The sequence below is a fragment of the Ammodytes marinus genome (assembly GCF_949987685.1).
Source record: "Ammodytes marinus genome assembly, chromosome: 6".
Taxonomy (NCBI): domain Eukaryota; kingdom Metazoa; phylum Chordata; class Actinopteri; order Uranoscopiformes; family Ammodytidae; genus Ammodytes; species Ammodytes marinus.
Genome location: NC_137235.1, coordinates 33,534,014 through 33,560,307, shown reverse-complemented (window position 1 = coordinate 33,560,307; position 26,294 = coordinate 33,534,014). Strand labels below are relative to the sequence as shown.

The 26,294-nt window shown below is 41.6% G+C and overlaps 1 protein-coding gene across 2 annotated transcripts in view; it reads left to right on the top strand.

Annotated features, from left to right (window-relative positions):
* crebbpa (CREB binding lysine acetyltransferase a) overlaps positions 1 to 26,294 on the top strand; it is a 136,593-nt gene that overhangs the window by 67,644 nt on the left and 42,655 nt on the right. Inside the window, exons 5-16 of one of the 2 annotated variants that reach the window (XM_080029646.1) lie at positions 6,733 to 6,846; positions 8,143 to 8,379; positions 8,973 to 9,072; positions 9,271 to 9,408; positions 10,742 to 10,859; positions 10,967 to 11,138; positions 11,565 to 11,627; positions 14,158 to 14,279; positions 14,972 to 15,184; positions 15,757 to 16,044; positions 16,350 to 16,502; positions 22,746 to 22,920. In XM_080029646.1, the coding sequence (XP_079885772.1) occupies positions 6,733 to 6,846; positions 8,143 to 8,379; positions 8,973 to 9,072; positions 9,271 to 9,408; positions 10,742 to 10,859; positions 10,967 to 11,138; positions 11,565 to 11,627; positions 14,158 to 14,279; positions 14,972 to 15,184; positions 15,757 to 16,044; positions 16,350 to 16,502; positions 22,746 to 22,920 (1,893 nt within the window). The remainder of the gene's footprint in view (positions 1 to 6,732; positions 6,847 to 8,142; positions 8,380 to 8,972; positions 9,073 to 9,270; positions 9,409 to 10,741; positions 10,860 to 10,966; positions 11,139 to 11,564; positions 11,628 to 14,157; positions 14,280 to 14,971; positions 15,185 to 15,756; positions 16,045 to 16,349; positions 16,503 to 22,745; positions 22,921 to 26,294) is intronic. The other variant, XM_080029647.1, reaches the window with a different exon arrangement.

Here is a 26,294-nt window from a genome sequence, read left to right as displayed (position 1 = left end):
TGTGTAGCCATTTCTTTTTACATCCCCCCAGGACTCGACACAGGGGGCTTTCTCATCCATTTAAAGAAAGCTCAGCTCCTACCTTTTTTGCCCACTTGCCAATTAGGTCTCCTGGGGATGGTTGCACCGGCTGGACGTAAAAGAAGCCGAGTGTAAGCCCTACGTCAGTCCTAGCTACTTCCAGCCTAGTGATAAATATTTACAGCTGTTGCACCATCGAAAAAGCTACGACCAGGCGCAGCTACGTCCGACCTCGTAATGAGCGTCCATGTGTCTCTCGGTATGTTGTGCTTATGTTCACCACATCAGCGATTGTATTTGGGAAAGATCCACGAGCATAAAATCAGCGGGGGACAGCGCTTGGTTCTGTTACATGTTGCAATCGCGGTGATGACTCGTTAACAATTGGAACAACTCAGCCTTTCTTTCACATCTGAAGGCCCACTGACGTAGCAGCTGCACGTAGGGCATAAAGTGCATTTTACATCTAGCCTAGTTTTATGCTCGGGTGTATGTCCAGCTGGTGCAACCAACCCCTGCTCCTTACTCAATTAATTTTGTTCTTGAACCTCATATTTCTCTCCTTACTGTGTCAGCACCAGCATAGATATAAAGAACATTTCCACTCAATCTGCTCTCATTTTGGCACCATGTCTTCGCTCTGGACTTTAATGCCTAAGTTAAATATCAAGGCAAACATACTCAGAGGCCAAAGTGTATAATATGTGAAGGAGTCTATGTCTGTGCTCCCTGCATGCCAGCTCATTTCCTCTTGCTCATGATTTCTACTGCTCGGTGCTACTGAAATAACAAGGGAGAGAGTTTTTGTTCCCTGACACACAGTTGTCATCTAGATCAGGGGTTCCCAGCCTTTTTTTTCCAAGGACCGGCATATTCATTTAAAAAAAATCCAGGGCCCGGTTGCCAATCTTAATGCCAAAATTTGAACATGCAGCATAGCATTTTGTAATTTTTTTTCAACATATGGCCTCCACCGTGGTTAGTTTACAATTGTTGTTTTTGTTGTATATTATGCAGTATGTGCAGTGTGTACCTGCTACTTCACCCCACATCCTCACTCTAGGTGCACCGCGTTGTCCGTCAGATACATAGCCAGTGTTCAGAACCAATGAGCTGCCAAGCGATCACAAGGCTTCCGCAAAAAAACAAAACATTTTGCAATTGTTTTTTAATTTTTTTTGGATGGAATAGCTTTGAAAAATAAACACGTAAAAAAAATTAAAAAGCAAATATTTATTTTTATTATTCCGGAAATATTTCAAGGCCAGGTACAAACGGGTCTACGGACAGGTACCGGTCTGGTGGTTGGGAATCACTGATCTAGAGTTTTGATTTACCTGAAGCCTGTTGGCTTAGTTCATTCATTTTCACCTGAGGGACCCTGGAGTCTGTGATTTTAACTAGTGCTTGTATTGGCTTTGGTCCTCAATCTGAGCACTTTTCTTTTCTTTGTTCATCGCTGCATACCAAATCTACAAAAAGCTGCCAACATGATAGCCCTGGTATGTCTGAGGCTTTGCCAGTAGTATTGGAGTTCAGCAAAGATAATTAAGTTAAACTGTTTATTTGTGCAAAGCTCTTTGAAGTTATGTACAATTTTTTTATTCGGCATTAAGTAATAAGTGCCAAGCAGCTTACAAGGCTGATTTTAGTCTGTTTGCGATTTCTCCTCAGATTAGCGGCTAACACACATTAGCTTGGTAACAGATTAAATAAAGCCCATCAGTTTGTTCAGTCGCACATAATTGAATACGGTTAAGGTTCCCCCTCCGACCGCAGTGACATTGGACAGTGATATTTGAGTTTTTGGGTGGACACATTTCTTTTCTATAGTTTGTCATTAGGCTCAGGCTCACTAACTTTTTCCCACTGGACCACTATGTCCTTCCTTTAAATAATTTTTACAAAACAAGTTTTTCTGTCCTAATTTTGCACTCAACGCAAATCCACATTTTGAGGATTTTTGTATGGTTTTGATCTCATGTAACCCGTTTTTAGCCTTGTAAAATAAAAATTGTTAAATTCCCAGGTAACTCAGGACTACCTGTTAAGAACAATGAATCATATCTTACTCCTAGTATCAGCGTTGTCCTTTTCTGTGGGTTCCTTTATAAACTGAGTTAGGCGTGGGAAAAATAATCAATTCTCCTACTTTATTTTTTTATTTTTATTTTATTCGATTCGTAAATACTAGTACTTCCTGCGCCATTGCGCATGCACACCACACATGTGCGAGTTGTTTACAAAAGTTGCTGCAAAAGGGCTGAGAGCAGCTACCCCATGACCTGCACCGGCTTTATTTCTGTTTACGTTTTAGTATAGGAGCTGAATTCCAAGCCATACTTTTTGCATAATGTGTTGAAATTACATTGAAAATAATAGATAATAGAATAGAAATCCTATACAAACATGATTTACGAGATAAGAAAGAAAATTAAACTGAATCGGTTTATTTTTGACATACTTCCGTATTGTGTTGAAATGCAAGCTGTATTGATTATTGCATTGTTCATAGAAAGTCATTTGTGACATGAAAAGCTTTTTCTCTTAATAAAATGTTAGAAATAGAATATGAGAGAAGGTTATTCATCTGTTGATTGTATTTAATGATCATCACAAAAGAAGGAAGTGATTAGCAAACTGAGTAGCAAACTCAGATGTGTATATAAATATATTTTTGAAAATAAATCACACATGTGTATGTACAAAATAAATGTTTTGCATCGAGATGCATTGAAAATCGATTTTGAATCGAATCGTTGACCTCTGAATCGTGAGGTGCCAAGAGAGTCCCACCCCTAAACTGAGTACTTAATGTCTAACATGTTCAACCCAGCAGTTTAAAGCAATGTCATTGGTGTGAATGCTGGAAGCATTCACATCATTGTTATCCTACGTATTTGGTGTGAATGCTGAAAGCATTCACAGCATTGATATTCTACCAATTAGGGATGTCCATGGTTAACTGGTTAACCATTAACCATTAAGAAGATCTTTAACCGGTTAATACTAAAGGTTAAACGGTTAAAAAAAATATATTAATTTCTCTGAAATCCGGACTCTTATTTTGATATCGCTAAACCGGATGTAAGAATGCCAACTGTCGGTAGAGAATGAAACGAGTAGTGTAGGCTACGCTCAACTTTATAATAAGTCCATGATACGATCCCAGTCACAACTTATGGTCACAACACTCCCGTGTCATATGTTTGTATAATTGAATTAACAGCGTGGGCTCCCGCTAGCTTAACATAGCGCTAGCATTAGCCTTCTTGAGGTGGATGCTGTCCTGCATCTATCACCGTCTCAGTGAGTGTGTGAGGGAGTGACAGACAGGCAGTGAGTGCCCCTGCACAGACACAGGTCTGCCATGATTGTGTGCCAGGATCAATAGCGAAAATCCGTCTTAAACAAAAGCGCTAAGTATCGTTATGCAGTACTGATAACATCGGAGCTTATCAATATTACGGTCTTTCAAAATGTTGCCCCGTGCTCTGCACTACTTAGCACCGGGTTTCGGTAGGCTATCCATCCCCTAAGCCTGTGTGTGTGTGTGTGTGTGTAAATGTCCCTTTTCAGTCACTTATTGCACTTTCTGCTCCTACATTCGCATACTAGACCTCTTCTCACAACAGACAAAGCAGCCGTGTGAATGTCAAAATGTAGGCATTTAAATTGGCTACTGTTCCCTGAATTGTTTTTAAATTAATATGCCGGTCCTTGGAACAAAAAAAGGTCGGGAGCCCTGCTATAATGCTTCATGTATTTCACTATAAATAGGCTACATTAAATCTTAACGGTTAACCGGTTAATAACCGTTAATTCTGGTGGTTAACCGGTTAAAGAAAACATTCTAAATGGCCATCCCTACTACCAATTTATTATTATTATTCCGCCATATTCACGCCGGGCCATATCTTCAACGTGCTTCATTCCACAAACTTACTTCAACTATCCTCATATTCAGCCCATTTACCACATGCTTGCTTTCATTCAAAATGTTCTAAAAAATTAATAACTTCATAATTAATAAACAATTTAACCAAACTTATGAAAAGTTTCAAATCTCTTCTTCTCCCTGAAAATTCATACTAGAAACTCCATTCTAACGTCTAAATGTTCAGCTCATTCCAGACAACAATTATTATCATACAGTTTTTTCATAAAATCGGTCGCAGAAATGTTCCTTTGGAGGCAAATGGACATACATATTGGGAGCTGTGAGCTTCTAAGCGGAAAAAAGTCTAACCAAAACCAACTGACAGTGCCATCTGCTCCCCTGTTAAATGAGATTCTACATTCCACGACAAAAAATCTAAACGAAAGTTGCTCTCTTCTGGTACTCTGGAATCTTCTGGTACTCACGGTATCTTAATTTTGTCTGTCAGATAAACAGTTTACGAGTAATGCTGGGCTTACACTAGAGCAGTGGTTCTCAATTATTTTCTGTCATGCCCCCCCTAGGGGACATACATTTTTTCGCGCCCCCCCTAAATTGAAATACTATTGAGAACCTGCTAATATTTATTTATTTATCTGTACAAAACCACTGTATGAGTTTCTGGCACGAGCATTCTGCATACAATCACCTTATTATCAAATTAGATAACAAAAAATAGCTGAGATAACTTCTGCAGCAAAAAAATTCTAAGTTCAGTTTATTAGCTCAATTTGTAACATTTAAACAAGACTGCTCAGTCTGTGTGAATCTCAGGACAGAGAAACAAGAGCAAAAGATTCACTGAGGTTTGCATTTCATTCAAAAAAAAATTTAAACTGTAAACATAGTTAAGGTGGTGTTTTTTTTTTGTTATTATAGGCCAATAGGCCTTCTGTGATGCGATAACCAAAAATTAATTAATGTTATTATTAGTCTACTTGCTTGATTTATTTTTAAATAGCCTACAGAGACACTTGGAGACACATGCGGACATTTATCTACTGCAAATCGCGGCCTTTCGCGCGGATATGACCATACACAAGCACACATCGCGCTCGCTAGCACAAAAAAAAAAAAAGTCAGTTGGAAATCAAGGCAGCCCGCGTCCCCCCTGACAACTCACGGCGCCTGGGGGGGCGCGCCCCACCATTTGAGAAGCACTGCACTAGAGGACTTTTAAAAGACTTTGAAAAGACTGAAGACTGAAACCCTCTTACATCTAAAGACAATCAACTCACACCTGAAGACAACTAGTCATTAGTTTTCAGTCACAGAGTGTGATTTTGAAAAGACAGGGGTCTCATATTGCAAGACTACAACTAGATTCCTTTTGAGATTAATATCATAACCGCAAACGTGATTGTGATTATTTAATTAAAAACAAGTTAATTCAATATTCCGAGCGGGGGACTTCCTTTAGTTATTTGACCAGCTTTATCTGCTGATCTCATACCCCAATAACTTTAACTCCTAACCCTGTATTTGACGGTAGAGTGTTCAGGTTGCGCGGCTGTCAGCCTGGTTCTCCACCGAGGCTTCTATGAAAAAGTATCCGAAATAAGTGCCTCACCAGGCGGACACAGGTCGCGACTAATGCCGCTCCTCCTGTGTCGTGCTTGGTGCATGCGAGAGTGTGACAGTGTTAACGTCATTTCGCTTGAGCCACTCAGATGAGTTTAGAGGTCAAATTTCCAGGTCAAAATTCATTCATAATTTCAGCTAGAAAGTCCATTCAAACTTCCAAATATTCCAAATTTTTCATACATTGTATTATTCAACCATTCTGTTCATTCAGATATATTCATCCTTCGTTCTTCATCAACATTCAGCAGTGAAGGTTATTCAGCATCAGCTTCAGCTCAGCATCGCAGCATTCACACCGCAATTTCTTCAGGAATTGCATTTCTAGTTTACTATGATGCCCAGTGTGAGATACAGAACATGAGGGACATCTGCTGGTATCGCGGCAGGAGATGAAGAGCTGGTAACATTCTTGAAATGTTGGGAACACTTTATCTTCACCTGGGTCCATGTGACAATCAGCATATTGATAAAGCAAGATATTGCCCATCCCTAGTGTGGAGCACTTGGTGGTGGTGACCATTCACGGCCAACTGTCCGCATCAAGGTAATGAACCCCAGGCGTCAGAGCTCTCGTCGGGTAAATACACCAGCCTCCATCGATGGTTCCCATGTACAAGACATCTTTCGGTCAGTCTGTTTTCTCTGTAATAGGGGCAAAACTATGGAACCTCTTGCCCACTAATCTAAAACTACAGACTAACAGCAACACTTTTAACAGAGGACTTAAACAATGGCTCAAGTCAAATCAACAGTGCTCACACAAATAATTTACAACTGGTTTATTGTCTGTTCATGCTGCCTTTGCTTTACTGTGTGTGTGTGTGTGTGTGTGTGTGTGTGTGTGTGTGTGTGTGTGTGTGTGTGTGTGTGTGTGTGTGTGTGTGTGTGTGTGTGTGTGTGTGTGTGTGTGTGTGTGTGTGTGTGTGTGTGTGTGTGTGTGTCTGTACTCCATTGTATACTGCATTTTTATTCTTTTAATGATCAGTTTTTCCCTCATCAGTATTTGATCTTGTTCCTGTCTTTTTTATTTTTGTTGTTTTTAAAAAGCCTCCTGTGGACAGGTGTTGAAAACTAGCATTTATGCTAATACACTGAAAACAACTGGTTCGTCCAATGGTATTGTCATGTCCATGTCAAATAAAAATCTACAATCAATCAATCATAGGTCGCTCTCTTTTCCTCTGCAGTGGCTCACTGTGCGTCGTCCAGACAGATCATCTCCCACTGGAAAAACTGCACGCGACACGACTGCCCCGTCTGCCTCCCGCTGAAGAACGCCAGTGACAAACGTACTCAGCAGCGTAAGTACACCAAGCAGACTCCAAACACAAGGCTGAATTATGTCCATTGACTACGTTAGAACAGGCTGTGGACATCAAGACATGGCAAGCTCCGGGTTTGTCTTACAAAGGCCTCCTTTCTTATCTCAGTCATTACAGGGGCTTACGTTGGGTTTATGGAGCTGTGACAGTCTATAGTGAAAGCCGTTAGACAGAATGGCACCCACTTGTGGCTTTTTCCTGAAACGGAGCCCAATGTGTTTGTGTGTGTGAGACGTGTGTGTGTATGTTTTGACATTCAGGCAAGTCGAGGCAATTTATTTCTAGCTTTGCGCTTTTTTCCATGATGAGTAAAAAAAAAAGCAGCTGATGAGTTGAGACTGTTGTCCTTTGCGCTTGTCATCTGGGATCTGGATGGAGGGAGAGTGGGAGGAAACATAGAGCGTGTGCTAGAGGGGTCCTGCTGAGCCATTGGCTGTCAGGCTGTTTACTGACTCCCCATTAGAACGTAGCCCAGGTTGATGCTGACTCTGCCTCAAACTCAGAACTGCTTTTCTTTTCGCTTTTGTTTTTCAGTCTCCATGTAAACATAGTTGCAGGATAATCAGTGTTTTTTTGTCACACCCTACCATCAACAAAAGTATTTTTGTCATTATATAGATGACTAATAATTAGTTTTCTTTTGAACTTTCTCTCACATTTTTAATCCCTCGTGTTCTCTTTTTATTTTCCTTCAGCATTTTTTTTCCTCACTTAAAGCATTCCAGTGTTGGTCTGTCCCTGTTTGGCTCATGTGTTAAAGAACATGATGCCGGGGCTTGTGTCTCTCCTGCCAACACAAACAAGCGCAGTGTTTCTTTGTCCTGCCTCTTCAGATTTTTCTCGTGCACACATTTAAGAGATTTTTTTTAGGTCAACCCAAGCCTGAACCCAGACAGAATATGCTAATGCTGTGTCCCCTAAAGGTATTATGCATTTATTCAGCTCACTGCTGTTTAAAGCGTTTAGCCTTCCATTAATGTTCTCGCTGTTTCACGCTGCCTTGTGATTCCATCTTGCCTGAGGGAGTGGGTATACACTTGTGTTTGATATTACCTGTGTTAAAAGTATTCTCCACTTTGCTATGTTTTCACCAAATCCGATTCTTTTTAAATGTATCGGGCTTAGTACACTTTACCAAATATGCTTTTTGTCTATATATTCTAGCTGATGCGGCACTAAAGTAAGCAAGCTGGTCAACATTGCACACTACTGACACTATACTCTAGTCTGATTGTGTTTGAGTGTTGTGGCCTGACTGCTCTGTCTCTCCCCCAGCCATGCTGAGCTCCCCCAACGCGGGCCTCCAGAACGCCATGTCCTCAGTGGGTGTGGGCCAGGCCAGCGCTCCCACCATCAATACCTCAGCCCCCATAGACCCCAGCTCCATGCAGAGAGCATACGCCGCACTGGGGCTCCCCTACAGCAGCCAGCCTTCTGGGCAGGCCCCGGGACAGACAGCAGGTGCACAGAACGCACAGCCCCAGCAGCAGCTGAGATCCATCAATGCACTTGGTAAAGCCAGAAGGACGGGCTGATTGTAATACTCTATTTTCAACTGAATGTAATAAGAGCCGGTAATGTAGTAACTTGACAATATTGTAATAACATTTCTGAACCAACAACGTAATATCTTTATTTTCCCATAATGCAATACGTTATTACATTATTGGCTGGTTCTTACATTATTGTCCGGGTTTAAAAAAAAATCCTAAAAAAAAAAAAAATTAAAAAGCTGATAATGTAATAACATTATGGGCAAAAAGTTATTCTGTTAATTGTTCAGATCGATTATGTTTTTGGCAAATTACTAAATTTTTATTACGTTCAAAACTGCACTTTTTTTTTTTAGGTTATAGACCATTATTACATTATTGACCACTAGAATGTATTTATTGACTTGTTATTGCACAACACAACTCATTTCAAAGATCCTCAATGGGTCTAAAATGTCATATCAAACAAAGTCTTTGTGGTCAAATTACTATTTGAGTATGTATTTTGATGTATAGAGTGCTCTTCATTTGTAAAACATTTGGGCCATTTAAAGCAATATCGCATACACCGCTGGGCTCTGAAATGGGGACGGGGCTGTTCTGTGTTTCCAGGTAACCCGATGGCTCTCGGAGGCGCGACAATGGGCGTGACCACTTCAGAACAGACAAACCTGCACACAGAGTCCCTTCCCAACACACTCAACACTAACAAGTCAGTCCCCACCAAATAACTCCATTGCATTAATTAACCCTAACTTTTTTCTTTTTTTGGAATTCAGAAAACTTTATAAAGTGAACATAGAATACACAGGATGATATCATGACATGATGATTTTTCCACTTGACAAATTTGACATTATAAACCCAAACAAAAGCTGTAATTGTATTCTTCCTCGTGTTCCACCTGTAGTCAGCTGCTGCCAGACGGGTCAGCTGTGGGCTCAATGGGCAACCTCCCCACAGCGGCACCCATCTCCGCCACAGGGACCAGGAAAGGGTGGCACGAGCACGTCACTCAGGACCTGCGCAATCATCTCGTACACAAACTGTAAGTGCAAACTGCCTGCTGGAGAGATGCAACAGTTGTAGAATTTCTTATTTGTCTTCTTGTTAAAGGTGAAGTAAGCGATTTATTTATGTTAATATAAGTGTTAAATCGCTCTTTATTCATACAGTGATCACTTATATAGTGTGCACGTTTCATAAAGCCGATCTCTCAGTCTCTCGATCTGCATGTAATCGGCAAAAAAACAATCAGAAGAGAGAACGCTACAAACCGGCACCTGTCTCACTGCCTGTGCTCGTGCAGAGCGACAGATGGGTGAATGTGTAAAAATACTTCCCAATGTCTGTTTTGATGGTTTTTATCATGTTTTCTCACACTTATGGATCTGAGATGATGATAGATAACTCGCTGCTTGAAGACCGCAGTGCATTAATGTGGTGACGTGGGGACGAGGGAGGGGACTGCAGTAGGGCTGCCCCCTGAAAGTCGATGATTCGAATCATCAGTCGGGAACCCCCGCAGTCGACGCAGATTCTTCAAGTCGAACCATTGTTTTTTTTTGTTTTTTTCAGCCAGTGTACATTATAATAAAAGAGAAAATAAGAGCAAAATACTGACGTTATCATGCCAGGGCAATAGGTGGCGGTAATGTGTCACGTCCCTGGTCACATCAGGCCGCCATAGAAGAAGAGTGGTGAAAACTAAAGAGGAAATGGCAAAAGAAAAAACCAAAGCAGATGTATACGTTTGCGCTGTGCAAATTGCGCACCATATATGCCTATTGATTCTGCTCTGCTATGTGCTGTAATAAAGATAGGTCGCCTTGGAAACAATTAAGCCCCAGTAGACCGCGAGCATCTCGTCTTTTTTACTCGTGCAAATCGCCATTCTCTGCAGCTGTCACCGGCTCTGTGTTGTTTCCCTCTCACCGGCTCGCCGAGGCTCGGGCACGCTTGCGCTTCAGCTGCGCTCCAACTCCCTGTTTCACTCGTAATTTTTTTTAATATATCCAACCTGGAGGTTGTTTATTTTAAGCTCTGTTTTCGGTGGTCTTAAAGTTTGTTTTCAACTGTTTTCGGGTTGACGGTTGGTCAAATATATCACTCCAATGCACTTTTCTGATTGACAAATAGTATCACGAATAGTCGAATCTCTGGTTTGAACAGGCAGATCCGATTCGACTGAGAAAATTCCGAGTCGGGGACAGCCCTAGACTGCAGCCACTGACAGGAAGTTAACTAAAAGAACCATTCTGCTTACAGCACCTTTAATCACTGTTGTTTTCAAGGCCGGATTCTTAAATCAACGTTTTCAAGCACACTAGTAGAAATAACCAGAGATATTCATCGCTGCAAATTCTGTTCTTGTGTGGCAGAGTACAAGCCATATTCCCTACCCCTGACCCGGCAGCTTTGAAGGACAGACGAATGGAGAATCTGGTGGCCTACGCCAGAAAAGTGGAGGGAGACATGTACGAGTCAGCTAACAGCCGGGTAAGTCTTCAGAAACTAAGCTTTCACTAGAACATAACTTGAATTTCTCAGTATGCATACTGTTTTTCATCAACTTTACCATCTCCTTCCACTTCCCTTCTCTTCAGGATGAGTACTATCACTTCCTTGCTGAGAAAATCTATAAAATCCAAAAGGAACTGGAGGAGAAAAGGCGCTCAAGGCTACAGAAGCAGATAATCAACCAGGCACCTCTGGTCGCCCAGGGGACCCAGCAGCCCGGCCTTCCCCAGCCCAATGCCTTTGGCCCAAGGCCACAGAGTGAGCACTATCTAAATACCAACTTAAATAATGTAAAGCTTTCTCTGGACAACTATTTATGTCCCTGATAGGTAAAGCACCTAATATTTTCACATATGGAATAAATATCGTTGGCTTTAAAGCTGTGTATTTTTAGGGGATGTCAGCCTGTAGACATGTTGCTATTACCTTTACACTGAGGTAGACATACCTGTTTGGATACTGTATAATAGTATATTGCTTTATGAAAAATATACAAAACATAACATGAAGAAAGATTGTGTCCATATTGGCCTATTTCCAGCCATTTGGCATTGTTTACAGGAACTTGTGTAATTTTTAATAATATTTAAATTATATAACTTTGGCCTTTTTCAATCTTTATTACAGATGTTCATGTGGTTCTTCACATCTCCTGGTTCAATGTTTTTTTCTTTGTCTTTTTAGATGGACCGGTTCCTCTGCCCAACATGCCAAATCAGATCATGAATCGCATGCAGGTTTCACAAGGTATGTCTTAGATGAGGCATGGCACATGGTGTTTCCCATTGTAATTAACACAGACCGTCAATTCAAACAACTGCGAGTCAGAATGCAATGCAAAACATGAAACTTTTATTGTAATTCAAAAGACAACGGCTACAAAGAAACAAGAGTAAAGTAGGCGTCCGGAAAGAGAGATGTGCGGATGTTTTAAGATACAAGTAGAAATACTAAGCTAAAGTATACAGTATGCTAGTGTAGGGCTGTGCGATATGGCGATATATATCGTCTGACAAAACAAAAACGTCTATCGTTTCATTTTATGCATTATCGTTTATTTTGTTATGTTGCCAATCCCACTCTTTAGGACACAAACTATACATGTAGCTCGTAGTTAAGTTACTGTTATTCAAACCGAAGATTTCCTTCAGCGTAACTTCACATTAACCCTCTGAGCCCCAGAGCTATTTTGGCCGTTTTGCATACTTTTGATTAAACCTTACTAAACTACAGTAAGAATTATTTATCATGCCAAAGTTTGGTATCTTTCTGTTCAGCACACCCTAGCCTATATTACCTGATAGTTATTTTTTTCATTTTGACATAATGAATTATCATATTGGACCGAAAATCACATGATAAATGTAAATACGTATTTATTTATTTATACTATTGGTAACTCAAACATTCATATTGAATTTTTTTGAAAGCTGAAAATAAATACATGGGATGTTATTATGGTAATTCAAAAGTTTGATTGAGGTGGCATCAACCTAAATACACATTTTATGAACAAATAGCAGGTGAATCCATAGGCGTTTTCCCCAAAGTTCTTTCAATCATGACACAGAGTAGCCTGGCTCCGCCCGCCTACCTACTTCCGGACAAATTTCATTTTCCCTTCATAGTCAGTCTGGGGACGAGGCGTATTAGTGGGATTCTGCTCAGGCAGATTTCTGCCTGTCCAATCAGCAAACAAAACGAGTGGCTGAGAACAATGACGTTGAAGTCGCGCTCCAGTTTCAGTTGAATGCTGCATTCCTTATACTCGGAAGAAGGAGATTTCTGACTTGGTAGTTCCGAGTTCCGAACTGTCTGTGTTCCAGTACATCTGCTCGAGAAAGTATGGACGCCTAAAACCTTTCTCATCCAAATAACTAAACGTTAGGCTCTTGCAAGTTACTGTTGCCAGGTACCGGTAGATTCATAGACTACAATATGTAGTGAAGTCGGAAATTTCCGAGTTTCCAGTACAACTGGAACGCACCGTGATAAGCCGGCTCATGACACACGTGACGACCAAACGTTATGCGATTGGTTGGCTAATCCAGAGTGGCACTGGGCAGATCCAATAGTTTTAAACTTCAACAGACACCCGCCTCCAAGTGAGTGAACGTTTGCCAATTACAGCACTTCCAGACCTTCTGTACAAATGAAATGAAGTAGCATGGTCTGGTAGCACCAGGCTAGACACAGCGGGCACATACAAAAATGTTAAGCTTGCTGTGTTTGGTATCTTTTGTTTCAGTAAAACTTCACCTACAATACCTGCCAGTTTTAATTTCACTTTGACATAAAATGTGAACATTATGGACCCAAACCTAAAATAAAATAAAAAAATAAATAATAATTTTCATATATTTTTTCATATGCCTTTTTATGAAAAAAGCTAGGCCTGGGTAGACCTATATAATAAAACATATACAGTGTATATATATATATATAGCCCTACATATAACACAAATCTTTCATTAGCAAGTAAGTGGAATGTTCTATTTTGCCGACCGACAACGGCAAACGTTTAATTTAACAGCTGTTCGCTAAACGAAAGGGGCTTACGTCGCCTTGTGCATCGCTCTGATTGGTTGTAGTGCTATCCAACTGCGTGCAGTGGCATTTGAAATGCACGAGTAGGAGCCGCCCCTTGAGTTGGAAATTACTATTGATCGTCGCCAGACCCTCTATCGTTCAAGATATCAAGGTCTGGATTTCCAGGCTACCACACGGCCCAAAACTACTCAAATGTCACATTTGCATTTTCTATTTTGTTGAATCATGAATGCTTGAAAATTTGCATTTGAATTAAAGCAGAAAATAATCAAATATGGGTAAATACTTTGTGTTGAGAATTAAATTATTTATATGACATTTTTATATTTATTAATTGAAATAACAGAAAATATGCTATATCGTCAAATGTATCGTTACCGGGATATGAAATTCCTATATCGGGATATGAGATTTTGGTCATATCGCCCAGCCCTATGCTAGTGGAAATAAAGGAAAGTGTCAGTGAAGCAGAACATGCAAATGGACACATGTAGGATGGCATGAAAGTCAGCGAAGCCATGTTGTCCCTATACAAGCGTAACCTTACTCGGCACTGAAAAATTTCAGTTTTACCTAAACTGTAAGTTTATGTATTGGCGGCAAGATGGGGAAAAAAGTACAACGTTTCACCAGTATAATGGGATTGTATGGCTCCTCTACACTACTTCTTGGTGTGTTTGTGTTTGTGTGTCCATTGCTGAAAATTGTGCTCCACTCTTCTTCACAGGAATCAACCAGTTCAACCACATGGCTCTGCCCAACACCCAGATATCACAGGCACCAATGGGAGCCCGAGCTGCCTCACCAATGAACCACCCACAGCAAATGAACATGAGCTCCGTCCCAGCGGTAAGGAGGGCAGGGGGCACACACACACACACACACACACTCCGCACTATAAACCGCACTGGACTATAAGCCGCAGGTGTTATAATGTTTAATTACCATATGTAAGAGTTCGTGCACAGAGGGGATTGTCGGGAAAGATATGGCTGCTTGAGGAAGCTCCCATTTATTAACATTTCAACAAACAAGTTGCATATTTGCATAACGCTTGCATTCCTCGAGGATCAATCGATTCCTTGTTAAACTTTTTTCTATTTTTAGAACGCAACGCATCTGTCTACAGAACAACGGTTGACCGCAATAAAGCGCTCAATGCTATTGTCAAACAGTCACAGTTGCCATATGATATTAAGGATTTTTTTCCACAAGTTTAAAACACATTTTCCTCACTGAAAGTAATTAAATAGACGGGCCACAATTTAAACCGATCGAGTAGGCCTCCGATGGGGAGAAAAAAAGAGAAAAAAAACATGGGCTGTAGTTGTAACAAAAAAAAAATAGCCTAAGTCACCATTTAAAATAAGAAGGGGAGCAGATAATATAAAATGATTGTCCCACAATTTAAATACATATAAATAACTCACCAAAGCAGATAGTTGTATATCCAACCGCATAATGCTCACTCCGTGTCCGTGAATAATGGCTAATTTTCCTGGATTGGTCAGTGGTAACATTATCCTGTCCTGCCTTTGTAGATGGGCATGTCTCCCTCCCGGATGCCCCAGGCCCAGGGGATAATGGCTGGACACGGTGGCGGTAGCATGGTGGGCCAAACGGCCAGCCAGGGACAATTTCTGGCTCAGACGCAGTTCCCACCTGGATCCGCTGCGGTTGCCGCAACGAGCGCCATGAATGTCACGGTGGGGCCCGGCATGAGCCAGCCACCTGCACAGGCTGCCGTCACCCAGGTGAGAGAGACGAGGGCTGGGGAGCTGTATCTAAACCAAGTTGGCTAACTGTTTGGTTTGGCTGTCCCTTTTTGGAGTTGCTACAAATTTGTGGTAATTCCAACTAGCTGCTGCTGCTACTTTCACCAGTCACACTACGGACTAATTTTTTCTTAAAGATGAAGTCAGCGATTGTGGAGAACGCTTGTTGTCAAAATCACTTTTTGTCAAAATCAGTTAATATTTTCTCACGATCCTCACGCTACCTGTTTGTACGGTGTCATACACAAGAGAAAAAGAGAAAAATCTGGTGTTAATGCACAGCCTAGGCTTTATAAACTGGTGTGTACACACTGGATTTCTTTTCAGCACACACACACACACACAGTACGGACAGGTAGTGTATTGTGACTAGCTTTCCACATAATTGCTGACTCCACCTTTAAATTGTTCTCATACCAATCACAAGATGCTCTCTAAACCCCTCTAATTGTGTGTGGTTTTGTGTTTGTCCGTATGATTGTTTGTCTGTCTGCTTATCTTGTTTGCGTATGTCTGCGTGCCCGTGTGTGTGTGTGTGTCCTTCTCTCCAGCAGCCGAGCGCTAACCTCCCCATCAATGCACTTGGCCCCTCGCTGGGCCCTCAGCTAGCCTCCTCCCAAATCCCCTTGCACTCCACACCTCCGCCCGCTGCCTCCACGGCTGGTGGGGCCAATAACCCCTCGCACCCCCAGCCCTCCAGCCGCAGCTCTACCCCCACCCTCCCCGGCCCTGCCCCGGCGCTGGGTGCTACCCTGCCCCGCCCCACCCAGCCCCAACCCCAGACGGAGCTCCCCGCAGCTGCACAGACGCAGCCCCCGCCTCAGCCCCCTTCCACGCCGGTGAGACTGAGACACTCCGCATGCCCTGCAACCCCCCCCCTCCCCCCACCTCTGCATTGTCCCATCCTCTGACTTCCATGTACCAACCCGTCCCATCCACATCCACTCCTCTGCCTGATAACCGCATTCACACCACTGTTTGTAGCATCCATCACAATGGGAATGTTAACGTCTTTCCACCTAAGGGAGCAATACAATCCATATGGGAGGTGTTAATCTGTGCCGTGGCTTCAGTCCTGCATGCAAAGAAGCAATTGAGCTGTTGCCAGCACCTCGTAATTGTACCTCCCTTCTCTGTGTTTCAGCTGTCTCAACCAGGGACTAGCCTGGATAACCAGGTGCCCACGCCAGCCTCAGCTGCCAGCGCCGACCTGCCGGTTCAGGAGGTCAAGAAAGAGCCACACCATGACCAAAAGGACTTTGAGGCCGCTGGCGGCAAAACTGAGCCCAAGATGGAGGTGGGATAAAACTTCTTGTTGAGATCATAAACTGATTCATATGATTAATTCACTAATTAATGCTTCTCTTCACTTATTTGTGTCTTCTCTCTCCAGTGATTCACTCTTGCCTTCTTTTTTAGGAAAAAAACAAGTTTAATAAAGCTTATGTGGCCTGGTTATATTTCTTTGTCAATGTCATACTCATACAATTCTGTGCTATCAATGACATGTATTCAAATATTGCAAAGTGAGGTATTCCCATTTTTTTCACTTATTAGCAAGTGTTGGGAGGGGGACAAGTTGTATTCAGGGTTCCTACGCAGTTTGGAAAAGTATGGAATTTTATTTAAGTAATTTCCAGGTCTGGATAAGTATGGAAAATATAAAAGAGAGTATGGAAAAGGATTTGTGTTTCCAGACTATTGCCCCAACTCTCCAAAAAACATCTAAAAAATACTTATCAAACTAGTCGCGTAACAGTAGCCGTATACCGATCGGATGATAGGTCACCAAACAAGCTGGCTGGAGGCTGGTGTGTGATGACACATCATGTCTGACAGACAAGTCCCACCCATTTGGGTGATCATTTTACATACCTGCAAACTCGTCGCTTTTCGGCGAAAATCGCCGTTTAGAATCAAAATATATGACCCACGTGAATCGTATAGATCCGAAGAGTTTTTGTTTTTGGGAGGGGGGGGGGGGGGGGGTGGGGTAGCGGCAGCTGCCAGAGAAGTCAGCCAGCGCTTCCCAGACTGGACTGTGTGGGCGAGTTACCGTAGTGTGAGACAAGGGAATATTGTTATCTTGGCAATAAAACATCTTTGGTAGACGTCATGAGTATTGTCCAATCAGCGTTAAGATCGGGCACTGTGAAGCATCACTGCTGCCGCTGTGTGTTCAGACTTTAGAATTGGCTAAAAGTCTCAATCAAAGCCCTTTTGATAATAAAAAATTAGAGGCTTTGATTAAACACTGTCAATGCTTCAGAGGTTAATGTAACAGCCTACTGAAAGAGAAACTATACGGAGGGACGCAGCTCACTGTACAGTCCCTTTATTTAGTCGCGCTGTCAGTTTGCCGACATGGCTCTCTGTTAGACTCGAGACATAGAAAAAGATCGCGGAAGCCGTTCCCGTAGACAAAGTTAACGGGCAGGATATCCCCGACTGATTTCATCCATCAAACCACAGAGTTTTTTCTGAGCGGCGTCTCACTCGCTCACTGGGTCTCCCGGGTCCCGGTGATTTTCACCGTCACAGCGATCGACTCGCTGCTTTGCTGGGGCGGAGACTTTGTGTGAAGGTGATTTAACATCACGGTCGTAGACGAATGTTATAACTTTATGCTGCATAGTTTGCACTGCACTGTTGACCCACACAGGACTCTTAAGTGAAGCTGACAGTTTAATGAGCGCACATTGCAGAAATGAAGTGTCTGCAGTGCGCTCACAATCAGAGCCGACCGACAGGCCCCCCCCCCCAATTTATTTTTATTTTTTAGTTTGTGTGTTTGATATTAACATCATATTATTATATCATACAAAAAAATTAATACAATGTTTTGATCTATATAGCCTAGTTAATAGCCCAATAATTTAATCAGTTCATCTGGGAGGTAATCCAAGTTTAACTGATCACGTCACGTTCACGTCCAGTGTGTATTGAGTTTATTTAAAAACATTTGGAAATGGGGCTCAGATGCCCATGCACTGTATAACCTATTTCAGCCTCGTCTGTGGGAAAAAAAGATAGCTGGACAACAGAGTTCTTCTGCTTCATTCCTCTCACTGCATTTAAATGTATTCATTATATTACAGAGAAATATGTCCCATAAAAGAAAAAGAGCACCAAGCCCAACCCAGAGGACTCTGCATAATATTTTATTTTAAATGAACATTTTAATGGAAAATCCAAGAAGCTTCTAATTCATCCGACCCAGTGTCTCCAAATTATTTGTTCACACAAAATTCCTCAGATTTAGCCTCTTAATTTCCCTCTCAAAGTGCACCAGATTCATGCATTTCACTTTAAAAAGTTTAAAAAAAATCTCCCGGGGGGCATACCCCCGGCCCCCACTAGGAGGGTCAGGATCTCAGCTGGCTATTATTTTCACCCAGCTGGACATTGGAGGCAATAGTGGAGAACTCTGGTTGTGTGAATGATATTTAACAATAGCCAATCGTTTGGACAGCGAAAAACACCCGACCCCCCTAGAAGGGACGGGTGTTTTTCACCTCCTATGAGTTTGCAGGTCTGTTTTAATGTTTCACATGAAAAAGCCAAAGCCCACTGTCATTTACTTTGGTTGGCTTAAAACGCTAAACAAACGCCCTTCTGTAGTTGTTTAGCTTCTATATTCATTAATGATTAAAAGATAAATGTAGTTTATTCAGGGCTCCAGACTGCGACCAAATGCTCGCATTTTGCTACCATTTTTTGAGACAGTGCGAGTACTTTTTTCAACTAGGGGCACTCGTGGGACCGGGAAATTTGCCGACATATTTTTTAATTATTATTATTATTATTACATCCATTATTAGTGCTTTGTGTTTGAGAGAGAGAGCAGTCCGCGACTGATCAGTGAAACGATCAACAGCGCGGATCACGTGACGATCCCGCTGTCGTCACCTCGTTAACATGTTGCCAACTGGCGACTTTTTCCGCTATATTTGCCGACTTTCCGCCATAGCGCTAAGACTAGTTAAAGTGGACCTATTATACTTTTTCGACTTTTATGACCTATAAACGTTGTTATAATGATTTATAGTCATATTTAACCATACTAAAGTATCAAATAATGACTTGCATGCATTTAGACGTATTCCCTGCTGACCGTCTGGGGTGGCTGTGCAGAGCGCTAAACACTAGGGCAGCCGGTCGACAATTCACTTGTTCAAATTTCCGGGATTCGTAACGTCACAAATCCGGATTTTTTCATGTAACGTGCTCAGGCACGCTCCGGCTGCATGCCCCCACCTGCCTGCTCAAATCTGCCCGTGTGCTGCTGAAAGTGTTCCGGAAGGAAGGTAACCAATCACAACGGAGTGGGGTTTCCAGGAGGGGGTGCGAGGGGGCGGAGAAGCACAAAGTCAAGTGTGGACAGAGACTGCTGAATGCACCCAGAAGAGTTTCCCGAAAATCTACATGGTTTTTTGTGCTGTGATTTGTGTCAGGTTGCTCTATAGGAGTCATTAATGAGAAATTAAGACCAGAAAAGTGGTATAATAGGAGATCTTTAAAGACCAGTGACACATCTTGCAACTTTTTTTTAATACCGCACTCACCAGAGCCGAGTACTAGCAACGGCTGCTGTCTGCTCCTCCTCACCGCTGACAGCCCTCACTCACAGGGTTTGTGTGACTGATAACAGCCCCCTGCTACCTGCAGCAGCCAGCAGACAGACAACACCGTGTCGCTCTGAGCAAGAGCTGCCAGGTGACGTTTGTAAACACGTAAATAGGTCCTCAATTGGCGACTGCACATCTATTAAAAAAGTTAACCTTGTAGTTATGGCAACTAACACAGTTTTTAAAGTTAGTTTGTAAGAGGCCTAGTTAATTTGTATAGGCCTACTACCTGGTCAGCATTTTCTATTAATTTTGCCTCTTTCAGAATTGCATATTATGCAAATTAGTTGATTATGTCATCTCACTAGTTAATTTTGGGCCAATAACTATTTTCCTTATAGAGGAGTCAGCAGAGATAGAGAAGGAAAAATCACAGGCATCAGGTTTAGAAGGGGTTGTGGTGAAAATGGGTCAAAATCCCTTTTCCTTAAAGGAATGTGTGGTAACTTCTGCCCAATACAGGCGGGCGGCCGGGTTATAAATAAAGAATACTTGAGGCATAGTGACCGTTAATAACTTTATAGGTTAGGTATGGCACATATCACGGCATACATCTACTCGTCATAGCAGGAAGTCAAACTCGAACTACGGAAGCCCCGAGGAGCTTATATTCATACAAACAGGAATGCACTTATCTTGCGATGCAAGTTAACGTTACAAAAGAATGTCTGAAGGATTTCACATGGCGTTGCAAAATCAAAAACACAATGAATTGTATCATCTGTTGTTGTCAGTGTGGTCCAAAACAATATCAGTAGGCCTAATATAGTTTAAATTGGGAAAAATTGTAATAGATGCGTTGCAGGTCTATTTAAAGCTATTCTTACCTTTGTAGAGTTTTTACACTTATTTTAAATGACTTTAAAATGGTATAAATAAGGTTTTTACACTCTAAAATGCATGGTAGACCCACCAGGAATAAAAAGAAACAATTATTTCAGTCTCATAATATTAGGTGAAAACTACAACCAATCAAATCGTTCGGACCGAACGATTTAATTGGCCGACAGACCTGTCTGTTTGCCGTCTGCTTGTGTACCGCGCATTCGTGCACGCGCGTCCTCAACGAAAGGGTTTGTTTTGATTCCACGGCAGACAGTAGCCTAGCGAGTAGCGACCATTGTAGAAAAGGTTACAGTGTTGTTATTTCTTGTTATTTTTTACAGTGTGTTAAGCTGTGTTTTAGTGTTGGGCCGTGACGTCAGTCGGCCAGAGAGCCAGTTCATTAAGTTTCCTTTCGCTTCTCCCTCGGTGAGATGTGTGTGAGCAAGTTGCCACAGTAAGCCATCATTCGTGTTTATCTGAGTGTAAATGTGAATCACCCGTGTGTGAGTATGTACATGTAGTCCCGATCGCTGTTATAAGTTATAGTTTGTGCATGTTATTAGCGGCTGCGATTCGCGAGTCGCAACAGCTGTTCAAACGTCTCCTCACGAGCGGAGTTTAAGCCTTTGTTCTTTTTCCGCGATCTATATGCGGCTGTGCCTGTGAAAGAAGGAAAATAAAGAGCGGATAAAACCCTACTCCTCCTCTCCTAGTCTCATTATAAGCATAAGTGGTGTTCTGGCCGACATATCTGAAGTGAAACCAGTGATACAAGCAGATCAGCGCGGTACCGGTAGCCTACTACAGCCACCAGTTTCTTCAGCCACAATATAACTCACTTTGTGCACGGAGACAGTATTAAGCAAGTAAGTCTGCTTGTGTAGCCTAAATTAAGTTTCTTCAAAAACAAAACAAAAAAAACAGGGATAGGAATGAGGGGGTGGGGCTGCATTGGAGGAAGGCGGGATATTATGATTGTGCTGAAATGCTCAAACTCAAATCCATCCGAACTGCTTTAAGGTTTCCCCCTACATTTTCTGCTTGCGCCCCTAAAAATTCTGAGTTAGGGGTGCTAGTGCTCCTAGTAAAAAATGTTGTCTGGAGCCCTGTTATTGGAAAATACACTGCGGACTATAGTTGTCCTCAACAGAAATTCACTTCTCAGAAATTGCATTGCATGTAAGCATAAAGTTTAAATAGCTAATTAGAGGTTACTATTAAAGATGGCTCTGAATTAGTAAACCACTTCCTCTGTATCAAATAACAGAATATACCCATCATTTTGGTTCTTTTTCTTTGGCCAGATTATCAAACACATTTTAAAGGGCACCAGATTACAGGATATTACATCTATTCATTTAAAAATGTTCTGTGGGGCGACCCCCAGAATCCCCCTTGGGGGTACAGAATGCATCATAGGCCAATATGATTATTTGACTATAATTTGATAGAGAAAATTATCACGTTAATTCCAACATAACAACGCAGGCCTACGTCAGTCAGGTAGTAAGCTATATAACTAATTTTATTTCCTTGTGCTGATGTCGCCTAATTTTTCACCATAAATGTGTTTGCATCCATGCGACTGAAACAGTTTGACATTTTGCATTATTAAACAACGTCTGGCGAGTCTTTCGAGCAACACTTATCAGAAGTGGCGAGCGATCTTCAATAAATGAACCTTTAGTTTTTACTTGCTTTTGAGTTTGGGCAAAGTGTCATGGGTCGATGTTAATTTTCCGAGGGCTTGCTTCGGAACCATGTATTTATATAGTAAGCAACTATTTGCTATTTGTATTCGAATGTCAAATATAGAATGAAAAATCTACAGAGAATCCTGAAAATTTTAGTCTGGAAAAGTATGGAATTTTTAAATGGAAAATGTGTAGGAACCCTGTGTATTTTTGCACCCAGATTTTGAAGAGTGTTACGCCTGCACAGTGACTCAAAGCACCAACATGTATTGAAATAGTTTTGATTTTGAAAAGTCAGATCTTGGTCCAGCCAATGTTGGTATATGTACAATCACACTCTTTTATCCATGATTTTGAGACGGTAGTATGACAAGTTTTCTCTTTTGTCTGTAGATCGAGGAAGACTCAACGGCTTCAACGTTGGTGAAGAAGGAGAAGCCAGAGGAGAAGCCGGAGCAGATGGAGGTGGAGGAGAAAAAGCCGGAGATGAAGACTGAACCCAAAGAAGAGGAAGACGGTGGAGCAAACAGCACCACATCCTCATCCCCCTCTCAGTCACGGAGGAAAAGTGAGTCTGAGGCCAAGATGAGTAATATCTGTGCCGTCTGACCGATTGGAATAAGTTCCACTCGGTGAAAAGAGAGGGTTTCTGTCATTGGTGTTAACTTTGAACACAGTCATGGCTTATTTTGAATTGTATTTGATTACGTCATTCTAAGGCTGGTACTGAGTCTGAGCAATGTTCAGACTGTAATAGGCCACCTTTGATTTCGACAGCATGTTCCACAAATAATGAACAGGCTGTGCACCTGCTGGTAGTATATGCTCGTCAAATCAATAATAACATCCACTTGAAGGCCACATAATGTATAGGTTCAGGTAGAATTGATTTTCAGGAATTAAATGGAGAAATAATAGAAAGTCCTTGGGCAGTATGATAAATATTTTGTGGCATGTTTTGATAGTTCAGACACACACACACACGCACACACACGCACGACCCCCACCCCCACCCGGGGCCAAAAAAAATAATAAGTCACCACCTTATCAGGGAAAAATGCTTCAATTTGCTAGGGAGCATACAGATTGGACTCTGTAGCAATGGAAAAGGCTGTGTGGTCTAATTAGACCAGATTGACCCTGTTCCAGAGTGATGGGTAGATCAGGGTAAGAAGAGAGGTGGATGAAGTGATGCTCCCATCATGCCTGGTGTCTACTGTACAAGCCTGTGTGGCAGTGTACAGTAGGATCTGGGGTTCCTTCAGTTGGTCAGGTCTAGGATCAGCAACCTTATGTGCCAAATAAAAAAGCTTATCAAAATGTAATATGGCGAATGGGTGACGAAATTATCTGTGTGTAGAATTTGGGGATTTTTTTTCATAGAAGACTTGGTAGAAAATTATTATAATATCCATAAGTACGTTTAATTTAGTGCATAATAGCTGCATTTTTTTTAGAATTATTATTTTTTCCCTTAGAAAGGGTCTTTTATATCTCCGTATTTCTCCAAACCATGGACCAAGGCATGGGCGCTGCCATTTTGGAAGCGTCATAGTTGGAATGTCATCAGCTCTACAGAAGCACAGAATGGAACAGTTGGCCACACTGTGTCCATCAGAACCATAGATATAATATACATAGATGACGCGTTCCCCGCTGCTGTACGTTGGAATGATGCGTCGTCGCGGCCGCCATCTTGCCCCTGGAGAGCCGTGCATTCTTACTGCATTAAGTAAATGGAGACATACGTCTGTATGGACCCTAAATCTTCATAACTCGCTGAGTTTGCAACCGATTTTCAATCTGTTTGGTTTGTTATGAAGGGTAGACTTATATTTATGATACAGGACACTTGGTTTAATAAAAATAAGGCAGGGTTTCATACCAAACTACTTAATCGTCCAGTAAACAGGAATAATTTAGCTATAGGCTATAACCTATGGTTATAACTTATTGGTATGAATGTTTATGGTTGATAGTTAATTTACATTAAATTAATTAAATAATCACCTACAATAATACTTAATAAGCCTTGATGATCCATTGTTTAAAATGGACTTACAATGCAGCTGACTGACTGCCATCAATGAAAGAGTGACTCATTCAACTGGTTGACATATCAAAAAAAGTGTATTTTATTTATACTGTATTAAAGTTACAATCACATCAGGCAGTGGTTTTTCACATCACCATACAGACATATGCTATTGAATCAATCCATCGTGTGTATAATTCCCCAAAGCTGATTCACAGTAGGCCTGCATTGATAATCATTTCTTAACCAACTCCTCAGCCTTCTTGTTGCAGAAACAAAAAACTATTTAAAAAAAAAACTCAACATTCAAGACGGTTCAATCACTTGGATATAGCTTTATGAATATTGTTTTTCCTGAAGCAAATCAATTCTCTTCAGCCATTACATTTTCCGGATATACACTGGGCTACTCCAAAATATTAGAGAGTTTACATTACCCAGAAGCAAAAACAGATATTGGCATTTTAATAACACATTAACAATACAGTTCTCAGTATGCTTAAAACAAAGTGCTTGTCAGCAGTGTTAATTTTGGCAGCAAATTCTGATTTAGTCTTAGTCTTTTGAATATCACACCATTTAGTCTTAGTCCTATTCTAGTCATCTAAAATATTTTAGTCTTAGTCTAGTCTAGTCTACTAAATATAAGCAGATTTTAATTTGACTAAATCTACAGCGGACTTCGTCGACTAAGTGTTTTGACTAACGCGCCCCACACACATCCTACCTCTACTGAGCGTCTACCTCGCGTCTGCGTCTGACTTTTTGTCACAGACTGTGAAATCAACGTAGAGCGAGCACACATCCAACCTCAGACGCACTGCTGAGGCGCGTTGGAGGCACGTCTGCAGCGACGCTCCCCTTCACCTCAGGAGGCTCGCCTATTTTTTTTCTGAGAGCAGCGCGTCTCTCTCGCGTCTCTGTGCTTTAACTGATAGAGAAATACTCTGTTGACAGTCATACCAGCAGCATTCACTCTATTTACACGTTTACCCGGTGTGTTTATTTCAAAATAAAACATTCCTCAGTCGTATACGCGAATAATCCCTTTATTTCACGATTTAATTGTGCAATCAAAATCCGAGGGATTTAAAACCTAATTTTCAATTAGTTCTGGCATTTCATTTTTGGATAAATGACACATATAGAGATCCATATAGTGAAGAAATAAAAAAGATCATGATGAGCGCAACAGTTTTCCGTTGCTCTATCTGTGTCTACGGCCTTCTTCTTCCCCGACCACACCCCCCTCTCTCTCTCCCGTATAAATCAGTAAAGTGATTTTTGAAATACTCTGCTGAGAGTCATATTGACTTCATACTGGCAGCTTTCGCTGTAGTTTCACCATTTCCTGGTGTGTCCCCTTCAAAATAAAACTTCCAACAAGCGAAAATATGGCAAAAAAAAAGAAAAAAAATGGCAATGGGGCGCACGGATTACTGTCCAGACTCAATATAAATCATATGCATCATAGATGACATGAAAGAACTTCATTTTTAATGGGAATTATCTATGAAAACTCTATGTAGAAAGATAGGGCTTTTAGAAGCAGCGCTGCAGCAGCAGCTGCTGAGACGTTGCATGTGTGTCCGAGAAAAGTCCGAGAGAGGCAGCAGTAAGGTAAAGCGACGCGCTCCAGAGGTAGACGCAGGATGTGTGTGGGGCGCGTAAGTGTTTTTCTTCATTGAATGGTATTAAGGTTTGAATGTGCAATACAGACACAGATTTTATGGTTGTAATACAAAACATTCTATTTCATTAGTAATAATCTCACATAAAATCAGTGTACCTGACTAGATAGGGGGGAGGGGGGGCTTTAAGAGCCTGTGCCCGGGGGTCCATTATCTCATGATCTGTCTATGAACCAACTGGATTCCACAATCTTTTTTCTTTTTGCGGGGAGCATG